At 40.6% G+C, this 12,543-nt stretch overlaps 2 protein-coding genes across 2 annotated transcripts in view; one reads left to right on the top strand and one right to left on the bottom strand.

Annotated features, from left to right (window-relative positions):
* The first annotated feature begins 168 nt into the window (after positions 1-168).
* Positions 169-6,242, top strand: LOC138201519 (alpha-aspartyl dipeptidase). Its single transcript, XM_069155075.1, has 8 exons — positions 169-576; positions 1,744-1,832; positions 2,251-2,325; positions 2,633-2,712; positions 3,050-3,223; positions 5,562-5,621; positions 5,742-5,824; positions 6,076-6,242. Exons 1-8 carry the CDS (start codon positions 482-484, stop codon positions 6,140-6,142), a joined length of 723 nt encoding a protein of 240 aa, XP_069011176.1. The 5' UTR covers positions 169-481; the 3' UTR covers positions 6,143-6,242.
* A 152-nt stretch (positions 6,243-6,394) lies between these two features.
* Positions 6,395-12,543, bottom strand: part of itgav (integrin, alpha V) — a 48,562-nt gene continuing 42,413 nt past the window's right edge. The window contains exons 31-32 of the mRNA XM_069155074.1: positions 11,430-11,549; positions 6,395-11,234 (exon numbers count right to left, since the gene is read on the bottom strand). Of these exons, the coding sequence (XP_069011175.1) occupies positions 11,142-11,234; positions 11,430-11,549 (213 nt within the window). The 3' untranslated portion in view covers positions 6,395-11,141. The remainder of the gene's footprint in view (positions 11,235-11,429; positions 11,550-12,543) is intronic.

Below are 12,543 nucleotides of genomic sequence, written 5' to 3'. Positions count from 1 at the left end.
TTTTCATAGATTTAGTCTGAAAAAAAACAAAATAAGCTTTTATTTTGAAAGAACAGGGTCGAAGAGGAAGAATATTTAATTTTGATAGAATTGGGCCGGAGGAGAAGCTTTTACTCTGAAAGTATTGGACCGGAAGAACCAGTGTTTATTTCCCTGGTGGAAACTTGATCCAACTTTACTTCTCCTGTCGTCGGGTTTCGGTGAGGTGAAGAGAAGTTAACAGATGAATTAGAGCGGGGTCTGGTGGGCTGCAGCAGACACACCGTGAACGTGACGGACAGCAGCACCAGCTGGGCCCCGGACTGGACCGTGTTCCGGAGTAAGTCGGTCTCTGGTGGTATCAGCGCTGATTGCAGCAGGTTTATAGGCCGTCAGAGAGCCGTCAGAGAGCCGCCGTCAGCAGAAACGCGGCGGAACTCTGGACTCGACTTTTCTTCAGTTGCTCTGTCTGACCTGAGTCAGTGTTCATCTGCGCTCAGTGATGAAGAGGAGACTCCTGCTGGTGTCCAACTCCACCCTGCACGGCAGCGGCTACCTGGACCACTGCCAGCAGCACATCTCCAACTTCTTCGGACAGTAAGTTTCACTCCATTCACTGGAACAGACGAGCAAACGGGACATGCGTGAAGAATCCGGTTAGTCACGTGCGAAGAAAATAAATAACGAGCTCCCTTTAAAAATGAAGCGCTTTCATATTGACATGTCAATCAGCAAACAACTGTTGATCTATAAACATGTTTGTTAAGCCGTTGTAAATCAGTGGTCGAGTGGTCAAAGTTCGGCACATAAAAAGCAGTTTATTATATGAATTAAAATATTATTTTAAATGTCTGAAATCATTTTACGAGAAATTGTATTAAATGCGAAATGACCATTAAAACGCCAGATTTGTCAATGGAGTTTGGTGTGTGGGCTGTTACGTTTGAGAAACTGTGACTGCAGTAGTCTGGTTCTGGAGCTGAGAGTTTACAGGTCACCTCGGTCACGAAATGGCAAATTACGTTTGAAACATTTTTATTTCAACTTTTCTGATATAATTAGCAAAACATACATGTCTCTCTGTACATGTCTGACGATCCTTTGCGAGCCAATAATCATGCAGTAAAATCCGGCATTTAAGAAGAAGTATATATAGTATTTTTAATAAAAAAATAACCATATTATAAACATCTGAATAAATGTTGTAGAAGCTCAGTATTAAATGGTAAAGGGTAATACGAGATTTTTTAAATGAGTTTGGTGTGGAGATTTGAAAGGTATGACCTTCAAAATATACTGCAACTTAAATCTGTAATAACAAACTTACACATCTCTATGAACACGTGTGGAAATCCTGTGCATGTCAAAATTGTACTTAAGTACAGTATTTAAGTACATTTTACCTACTCAGCGACTGGCTGCTGCTGCACAAGTTTATGGACACTGGACAGTAAGTCATGTAGTTGCTAAACAATAGATGTCATGTTGTAGAAGAAGGTCTGTATTGAATGCTAAGCAATCATTAAAATGGTACATTTTTCTATGGAGTTTGGTGTGCAGACAGTTTAAGTTTAAGTGGCAGTTTTACATCTGGAATTGGTATCAAAGCTCCTTTTAATAAAAATCCTATCAGGTCTTTATAATTATGTACCATGGATGTATTTAATTTTTCTGATCGTGTGTGTGTGTGTGTGTGCGTGTGTGTGTGTGTGTGTGTGTGTGTGTGTGTGTGTGTGTGTGTGTGTGTGTGTGTGTGTATTTCAGAGATGTGAAGAGGGTGCTGTTTGTTCCTTACGCTCTCCATGACAGAGACGCCTACACCACGATGGCCAGGAACAAGTTTAAAACTCTGGGTATGTTTGTGTCTCATAAACATCTGACCATGACTTAAATGTTTGTACAGTGTTATGCAATTGTATGTTTTCTTCACATTTGTACTATACATGTTCTATAAATGTATTATTTAGGACCTGTGTATACATATTCTGTGTATTTTGCACAGCACAATGCATATCTAGGTAATGTTCAGTCTATGTTATTGCTATTTTGTTGATGCTTTCCTACGTGTTTGTTTTATGTTTTTTTTCCTGTATTTTTCAGTATATTTTCATTATATCTTATGCGTATTGTGGATTTTCTTTATTTTTCTGTTGTTGTTTGTTTTTGTTTTTTTCAATCTACTTCTGTGTGTTTGCTTGTGTATGAGACACTGCTGTCTAAATCTAATGCAGTCAACCAGAGCAGAAAGCACTGACTGTTTGGCCCCTGCAGGTTATGAAGTGGAAAGCATCCACGAGGCCTCGGACCCCGTCGAAGCCGTCCGGAAGGCCGAGGGCATTTTCATAGGTGAGGAACAACAGAGCGAAGCCTTTCTCTTCCTGTTTTCACTTCCTCATGTACTTCTATCATTTCCTTCTTTTTTTCTTTTTTTCTTTTGCTTACTTTCTTTTCCTCATTCCTTATGATCTGAAAAAATTTCCCCTCGGGGATTAATAAAGTAAATACCTACCATACCTACCTACCTACCTACCTATCCTTTCTTTCCTGCTTCCTTCCTTCCACCCTCGTTCCTTTCCTCTCTTCCTCGTCGGCATGTTTGTTTGGTGAACCAGCAGTGTGGAGACAGTAATGGAGGTACTGTGTCCTTTTGTAGGAGGAGGCAACACTTTCCGACTGCTGAAGAGTCTCTATGACAACAAGGTGGTGACGGAGATCAGGAGTAGAGTGATGGAGGTGAAACACACAGTTAGAGCAACAACTGAACACACAGTTTATTCTATAGCCTGAATGTAAGACAACCCTCTTTTCCAACATTTCAGGTTAACAGATTTAACCTGCTCGTACGCTTAAACAGGATGTGATGTCACATGTCTGATGCGGGAAATAAATAAATAAACAACAGTGTTGAGTGATGTCCAGTTTGAGATGATGTCATAAATACAGTCACAAAACAAGCTGAAATAACTTCTTCCCTTCTGTCCTCATCTCCTTGTTGGCTTTCTTCTCCTTTTCCTTCAATGCCCTCTTCTTTACCCCCCCCCCCCACACACCCACACACACACACCACCAGGACGGCGTCCCCTACATGGGCTCCAGTGCCGGCACCAACGTGGCCACCATCAGCATCAGCACCACCAACGACATGCCCATCGTCTTCCCTCCGTCCTTCTCCGCCCTCGGCCTCGTCCCCTTCAACATCAACCCGCACTACCTGGACCCCGACCCCACCAGCCGCCACATGGGGGTGAGTCAGTACACCTCAGCCTCAGTTTAACGTGAGGAGGGGGGAGGTGGTGTGATGGAGTCGGAGGAGCAGGTCAATATAAAGACCCAGCGAGGCGGAATTTAAAGTTGTCACAGCTCGTTCTGTGCAGATAAGGAGGTGATGCAGTAAAACACAACAGAGAACTCTTTGTCTCTCCAGCTCCATGAACAAATAATGATATAAGAGATAGTTTTGCTCCATCTGATTGGTCGGTTATCTACCATATCGGCGTTATCACCTTCACAGTCCTTTACAGCTGCTCCAGGTCAAAGATTCAACTTTTAAAGCAGCAACAAAGTCTGTGGAGTGTTTGATACACTCATATATAAAGTAGTCAAAACTTCAGCCTCTCGGGGGAGTCGTAGTTCAGAAGTCAGTGTTTATACAACAGGAAGTTCCTCCAAATCAAACCTTCTTTTGACTCAGTTAAACTTTCACTTGATTAGTACTGTTCATTTCAAATATGTTTATCTCGAGTCAAAACAAAATGTCCAGTTTGAGTTGAGTGCTGCCACAAAAGCATCTTAAAACAATATTTACTGGAACAGCTTCAACAGTGAAATACTGCTGCAGCTTTGATAACAAACCGGCAACGTAATAATACGTGATAGTTAATGAGTGAGAAAACGTGTCGTACTTTAGCTGCGTTTGGGTTTTAATACTGTTGTATTTTGACCTTTTAAATGCAGGACGTTTACTTGCAGCAGAGTATTTTCATACTGTCGTATTGCTACATTTCTTCCACCACTGGGTTTTGCTCTTGAGGTGCACAAACTTTGGTGGTATTGATGTAGTCGATGTTATATGACCCTTCTCATGTGGCGTGCCACGAAAACAATCACAAAGACACGCTGCCCTCTAGCGGACTGGTGGGTGTATTACAGTCTTCAACGTCATACTGGGCTGCTGCGAGTCCCAGCAGAAAAACACTAAAACCAAAGTGATGTTTTCAATTTGTTTAATCAGCAAATCCAAACCAAAGAATATTTGTCCTTTTTGCTTGATAAATGACCTCATAGAAAGGACATAAACACTCAAAGTAGTAAACTGTTATTGAAACCAATTTTTAATGAAATACATAACGATACAAACTAATTCTCTGATAGTAATGTTGGTTCCTCCCATGTTATTTGCTATATGAACATGTCAAAATAGCCATTATAATTATCATTGAATCCCCACAGTGTTCAAACTATAGCAATGTAAATATTACAAACATTTCTATTCTAAGGTACTTTTTAATATTGTATATCTTATATTATTGTTCTTTTGTTGTTTTTAAATTCACACTAGAATTCTAGATGGCAAACAACGGACTTGAATGTTGAATGTTCCTGATTCAGGTGGGCTCCCCCTGGTGGGCACTGCTGGTTATTGCAACAATGACAGAAGTTAAAACCAGGACTTTATCTTCAGAATATTATAATAGTATTATATCCCATATTTGTCAGCATGCTGTAAGTGCAGAGCAGAACAAGGATTCCTTGTCATGTAATTAATCAGTTAACATGGCTGAAAAGGCCTGCAGGGCAGAGGATCAATACTGCATCAAATATGAACTTATTGATACGAAAGACATATATTCAAATTTAGCCCGAGTTATGCTTCCAAAGGATATATTTATCTTTATCTATGCTTTCCATTGCAACAGCATTTTCATAAATCCTTTTGAAAAGATGCTCTGTATGACTGCAGAGGTTGCCTGAGAATCTTCCTGTTTTCAAGTTTTCATCAGTGTCACAGTAGTCTGGTGATATTTGTCAGTGAACCTGCAAACAGGAACTGCTAATAGCAAATTCAGCCTACGTTTAATTTGTAGCAGTTGTTTTGATTTTGACTGAATACTATGTTATATTGGTAGTACCAAATGTGGGGCTTATTTTGTCTTATCTACCATGGTACACATACGACGCATTTAGTTCAGACCCCTTCATTTTGTTCTTTTTGTTATGTTGCGGCCTCATGCTGAGCAGGTGGGCTTCAATCAAGTGGCAGAAACATCTCAAAGATGATTTGGAGAAATGGGAGGCAGCACAGTTCAATTTCAACTGTCACTGAATACTTGATGTCAGTAGAATATATTTCGATTTGCAAACATCTCTAAAAATGTCTTTTCACTTTGTCACTGTGGTGTGTTGAGTGTCGACTGATGAGGGAATGATTTTAGCATAAGGCTGCAATAAAAAAAAAAAAAATGGACAAAAAAGTGAAAGGGTCTTAATACTCTGTGAATGCTTTGTGCTGCAGTGAATTATCGTCTCCTCCCTCATTCTACACAGTCGGCTTGTATCTTGTTGACATTGTTGTTCTCGTGCAGGAGACCAGAGAGCAGAGGATCACTCAGTACCACGAAGAGACGGACACTCCATGTGTCCTGGTGAGTGACAACGAGTGGAAGCAGAGCGGTGACGATCGGTGCTCAGAGTTTATTTGTATGTCAGGCCAAGTGGACGAGCTTTTATGGGAGAATTGAAGCTTCTTTGGTTTGTTTTTTCAGGCTCTGAGGGAAGGCTGCATGCTGCTGGTGGAGGGAAACAAAGCCACACTACTGGGAACCACCAAGGCCAGACTGTTCACCAGGTAACACACACACACACACACACACACACACACACAGTCGGGTTTCCATCACTTCAAAGGACATTACGTTGACTTCCATTTCTATTTTTGTGATTTACCCTAAACTTTACCCTTCTCTAACAAGTAAATCTAACTTTAATGTGAAATGAATCTCAACCTGAACCTAACCTTAATCTAATATAACCCTAAATTAAACCTCCTGGCAGTTTTCAGCAGGGTTGACTTGTTTGTTGTGTATTTGTGTGTTTCAGGGGGAAGCCCTCAGCGGAGTACGAACCACATACTGACCTCAGCTTCTTGCTAACAGACACATCCTGACCAATCAAAGGGGAGCAGGAAGTGGAGATCACTGTGGAGATGATATTGTTCACTTTTTGATGTTTCTGGTCATAACAGAATAAACATTTTAATGAAACAATCCGCTGTGTGTCATTAAACCTGCCGAACATTAGCGACAGGTAAGGAAGAATAGTGCCCCAAAAATCTGAAAAATGTGATTTTTCTGCTGTTAAAGTGTCTGTCATGTAAAATCAAGGCAAAGAAATAATAAATAAAGACAAAACGCTCAAGAAAATGTGAACAAATCAGTTTATTTCAAAGGTGAAATCTTCTCCATGAAATTGTTAATCTTAATTCTCTAGGTGAAAGAATACATACATCAAAAATAGTCAATATTTCCTCATGGCAGAAAGAAAGAGACAGAGTGGTATTAAATATAAAACATAAAACCCTCAAACACAACAAACACACAGCTGCAGGACTGGTTTCAAATCACCTGATTCAGTCAGTTCAGCCGGGTTTTTATACAGACTCTTCCAAAACTTTAGTATTACCCCTCAAATAAAGTCCTGAGAAAGAGTCTGTGTCCGAGACATTAAGACAGAAGTGACTATTTGGACGATGTTCAGCCTTTGTGAGTAATTTGAACTGACTGAGGTGAGAGTTGACTTCAGCCCTGAACATGTGTTTTATTCGGTCTTATTTACACGCTGAACACCGTAGAAAAATCTTTATAAAAAGTTTAACAGTTCAGTAAAGTCACTCTCATGACTCGATAACGACCCCATCAGATAGGACTGACCTACGATCAGCGCTCATACCAAAACCATTTGTTACCTTTAATAAACGGAGTCGACCTGAAAATGCATTTATCCAATCAGTTTCTTGTTACACGTTATTCTGTTTGAACACGACTTTTAGCTGAAGTTAAACGAGGTTTGGTGACAAGTTTAATTGGAAAAAAGTGAAAATGAAATTTTTGTGCACCAACTAGAACGTCTAAATCAAAATATGGTGACAGCAGGGCTGCAACAGGATTATTTTCATTATGTAAAGATGTGATGTGTAGTGAAGGGAAAGCAGTAAGTCATCTGAGAAGCTTTAACCTGTAATTGTTTCTATAAAAAAGGTCATGAATTAAGAAAGATTCCTCTTTTCATTGACTAACGGTTATATCAACTCATCGCTGTCGCTCCAGATGACAACGGTGGGCTCGGTTCAGGGGTCGTTCAATAGTTTGGGCCCTTTAAGATTTAATCAATCTATTAATATAACCCCTAAATATGTGGTAGTTTTATAACATGTCTTAAGTTATGTTCAGCAGATTTGATCTGAATTTACAAAAAACTTTCAAAAGAAGTTTCAAATCAAGGCGTGTTTCAAACCGTCAAACATCCTCAATGCAGTTCAGGTTAAAAATACAGTATACAAGAGTAGAAATATAATTTCTAGAGTAATGCTTTTGAAAATTGAAGCACTATTTTTATGAAATTGTCTTTAGCTATAGGTTCATTATATTCACTTACAGACATCAAAGTGTTATTGTATTATTACATATCACTCTCAGCCAGGTGTTAATCCCAAAATGTTGATCTATTTCTGTAAAGGTTTTGGCGAAGTAAATATCCTTTAGTCTGTGTGTTTCCTCCATTAGAAACTCAACATCTGTCTAAAAAAAGGCAACAATGAAATAAACCGTCTTACTTTCTGGCCTCCTACATGAACAGCTGTATCAGCGTTACGTATCTGCGGTAATTCAGGGATGTCAGTGTCCACCAGTAGTATTAATGCATCTCTAACTTCTGCTGTTGAAACAAGATGGGATCGTTACGTCCAGAGGCAGAAGAAACATATTCAAGGGACGACAAACCTAAAAGCAGTGGACAAGATGCCAGTGAAAGGAAAAAATGATGCCTAGTAGCGGGCGAACTGAAGCATTACTGAGGAGTTATTTCAAAGTGATCGTTAACGGGATTAATATATTTTTAAAACTATAATCAACCTTAAACATTAATTCATGATGCAAACCCAATATGGGTAAATAGCAAATGTTTTTTTTTCTTTTTTTAATATATTAACACGCATACACACACACACACACACACACACACACACACACTCATGAAACACAAAATAGCAACCTGCTTTTGTCGCATTTTTGTTCTCAGCGAAGCTGCCAGTTGCCACTCTGACATCTGAGGAAATATAATACTATTTAAAAACACCATAAGCGGAAGAAGGAAGAGGCCTCAGTGCAGAAAAAGGCGGGAAAGTCACAACTATTGCTAATTGACCGTTCACTAAGCCCCGCCCCCTCGTGATGCTACGGCCGCACTAGCCAGCAACTGTTCATTTTGCTGGAACTACGACCGGTAGATTTTATTAGCTGCTGGCTAATTAAGCCTCTGAATGACTTTAAAACAGTTCAAATTAAAAGTCCAATGACTTTTTAACAGTCCTGCTTGTCCTGTAAGAATCGGTGTAAACGTGAATTGGATTGCTTCATACGTGATGTCACGCTACCTGACTGACCGGGCGATGGTAAAAAAACCAACCACCTCACCGGGTAATGATTCAGGTCTTTATGTTCTTATTTATTGGGACAGCTAAACTAAAAAGGTGCTCTGTAACTATATATTTATTTATAAGTACTGTGGTGCTGGCGACCGACTGATTAGTTTGTTAAATTTAACACAACTCGTGTAAATAAAAGGTTGTTGGAGTGTAAACTTATCAAATCTAACAAAGAGCAGCACAGCGCCACTCATCTAACGTCAGACGAATAAAGACGGCGAACTGCACAGCTGATCGAGTTCTTCATTTCCCCCCCCAATTTCTTTTTGTAAATGATTTGTTTTAAAATGTTCCATTCAGCTTGAAACCATGGTCTCAACAACTGATTCTGTAGTTGCGTCTCTTTGCCTGAAGAGGGCGGCGAGCAGCTTCAACACACTGTTCAGGTACGGCGTTTAGCGAACGATCGTTTCTACAGGACCAATTACAAACCAACAAAAAACTCAAGTTTTGCAAAACAATATCTTGATCACGTTGAAATGAGCTGGACCCAATGTTGTAATTATCATCGTTCTGTACAAAATAAAATAAAATACAAAAAACAAAACCACCCCAGCAGCGTCCCAAAGCAGAACTCTTACATGACACCTTCTAACCAGCTTCACCGCACACAAAGCAGGAAGGAAAAACAAGTTGAAGAATACAGAAGGGTAAATACATTACTGCAACGCTCCCAGCGATCACATCATATCACAGCAGACTGAACCATCTCTGTCCAAAAATACAGATCTGAATGTGGCTCATCAACCACTTTCAGTATCATATCTCATATTGCTGCGTTATTGCTGTTTTATCTCACATATGATCACAAGTAATACGGTCACCGCAAGAGAGCAATCGGTTTAAGAGGTTAGTGACGGCCCTCGTGTACCCACAATCCTCTGGTTCATCACTCCTTTACATTTGTATTTTTTTACAGTTTTATTCTCTTAGTTGGCTTTTTTTTTTAAATTGTATGTTTTCAATAATTTAATCTTTGTTCTCACTTGTTGATTCTGTGTGATTTTAAGTTGCCGTTTGCTTTAGGTGGATTAATGGAGACCATTTAAAGGTAAGAGACTGATCTCAGATCGTCCCAGGGCTCGCTCAGATCTTTAAAAAACCTCCACCAGCGTCCTCTGGGAGCAGAGAAGTTCCCCAACAAGAGAAACTATTCACTGTTTGATTCTCTGAAAATGGTCTTCGATGTTTCAGCAGTTCTGGACCGTCACGGTAACAAATCTCTACAGCTGATCAATTATTTTATGTTTGGACAAAAAAACACAAACGTGCAAATGAAATATTAGGCCAAACTCAAACAGCCTCGTATCTCCAGACAAAGTTACTCCGTCACCTCGTGCATGCTGGAACAAACCCATGAAGCTTCCAGGCATGTTGATCAACATGTTAAAGGAACAGTTCAAACAGTTTGGTACGTATTCTTGCAAAGAGTTAGTAAATGTTCAGACTGATGTTACTCTCGTGTCTGTCTACTAAATACAAAGCTGCAGCCGATTAGCCTAGCTTAGCATCAACTGGAGACACAGGAAACGGCCTGGCTCCTTGAAAACACAACAAAATCGACCATGCAGCACCTGGAAGTTCACGAACTAACATCTCGTCATTTTTACACCTCTAATTCTGTAAAAATGAAACAAGTTGTGTTGAACATTTTTACATGAAGCTTATGAACTTGAGGACATTAGAAGGCTTCATTAATGCACTGTATCTGTCAGTTTTGTTAGTATTTCATCACTTCATGAAGACACATTACAGTATATTTTATACATTCCACTGTCCAAAGGATGCGTTATTGCTCTTATAAAAACAGATAAATATTAAAACCTGTTTACATTATAAGTCTGTTATAAAGCATTCATTGAATGTTTATAAATGGCTTACAAATACTAAAAAAGGGGACTTTAATACTCTTTAAAATGCCTTTACATTTTGATTCGTTTACATGTTGAGAGGTTTATTTGTGCCGATATGTGAATTTTATTACCTTTGGTTAGAGCCAGGCTAGCTCTTTCCCCCCGGTTGCTGTTCTTATGCTAAGCTAATGCTAACCAGCTGCTGGCTGTAGCTTCACATTTAGCGTACAGACATGACGCAATCTGAACGTCTGACTCTCGGCAAGATGTCTTCAGTGTCTGTGAAGTCTAGAAAACTCTGCAAGTGTAACATCAGCTTGTTCTGAAGATGATGGCCACGTGATGATGCAGTTTATTTCCCAAAATGATGAACTATTCCTTTAACGTTGAACTTTAAAATATCAATCTTTGAGAATTTAATGTAAATAGTGTTTTTTCCAGCTTCTCATTTGGCATAAACACAACATAACTAGCAAAAACTAAACACCTCATTACAACTTTAACCAGTACTATTATCCGCCATCCAACAGTCAATACAGTGAAATCCTCTCCGAGGCCGTTTTACCCTGATTTCTTCTCTCCTGAACTTTTAGTTCCTCACAGTTTGACCTCTAGGCGTCAGTGTTGCCGTTCTCCTCCGGCTGCAGCTGCTCCTTCTCAGCGCAGTCGTCCTGCGGGGGGCGCACTCTCTTAAAGAAACCCAACTGAGGAAGAAGAGCAGAAGAAGAAGAAAGGTGTTGAAAGGAGGAAGTCAGTCATTTCTGAAGAAAATGTCTGCAGTGCGAACACTAGAGTTTACACTGCAGCGATATCCTGGACAACAATGATTGACATGACAAAAACAAAGGCCGACAGTCGATAGTCACTATCAAGTGTGACTTGCAATGTTTCTTCCTCACCTTGTACATGATGAAGATGAGCAGCGCCAGCAGCAGCAGTCCTGCCAGTACAGCCAGAGCCACCACCCAGGCTGGCACTGGAGGAGGAGTGTCAGCCACCCACGTCACCGACACATTCACCTGAAAAACACACACTCACCTTTAAGGAACAAAGTTCTGCGTCGTTCCCTCCTTTCGTTTCCTGTTCAGTAACTTCAAGGTTGTTAAAACCATTGCGAGGCCGTAACCTTCGTGAGTAAGAGCTCAAAGGTTTGCTGCTTAATGAAAATCCGCTCCCGAGTTACACATGACTTTACGCACCTGAAACTTGAGCGGAGCGCGTACATCCACGTTTGTGACAATTTATTAGGGAACAGGAAGAAGCAGCAGGGAGCCAAATCCGGTGAGTAGGGGTGGCGAGGAGCGACGATTGTTGTGGTGGGCGAGAAACTTGTGCGTTTTCAAGTCGCTGTGAGCGAGCGCACTGTCATGTTGGAGAACCGAAGTTCCATCGCGCCACAGTTCGGGTCGTTTGCATCGACACGGTACAACTCGGTGTTGACGGTCTGACCCTGGGGGGAAAGTCATGGTGCGTAAGCCCACTGATGCCAAGGAAAACCGACCTGGTTGCACGCCTGACCCGATGCGCCTTTTTCGGTTTTGGGCAGTGATGTTCCGCTCAGAACACCTCTACGCTTATTGCTTCACTTGCCGTAGGCTTCCTGAAACATTTTAGGTTCTCAGTTGCTGATTTCCAGAGTTTGACACGAAATTCTACGCGCGCCCTCCGGTCACGTCCACCGAGAAATTACAGATGTGCCGGACCACCGCTCACAAAAACATGTTACTCAGCTGCTGCGACCAAACTTGCAGCACTTACTCACAAAGGTTGGATATTCTCTGCGCTCTTTCTGATGAAGCTTTCTGCTTGTTTAAAACCAGAAAACAATATTTTGTATTTAGCTTAAGAAAACGTGCCTGACCCCAGTCACCAAACTCCTCTACGATACTGTGTTTAATCTTAAATTGTCAAACCGAAAAAGCTGCGTCATCAGGAATTTAACACTAACAAAACAGTTGCAGCTGTGTTTGTCTGTACACACAGTAAACAGAAGTGGAGAGGTTGTGCTTCCTG

This window comes from Embiotoca jacksoni, unplaced genomic scaffold (genome assembly GCF_022577435.1).
Source record: "Embiotoca jacksoni isolate LCO1_2020_lvr unplaced genomic scaffold, fEmbJac1.0.p SCAF_2, whole genome shotgun sequence".
NCBI lineage: Eukaryota > Metazoa > Chordata > Actinopteri > Embiotocidae > Embiotoca > Embiotoca jacksoni.
The sequence above is the reverse complement of the archived record's forward strand: the minus strand, read 5'-3'. Positions and strand labels throughout refer to the sequence as shown.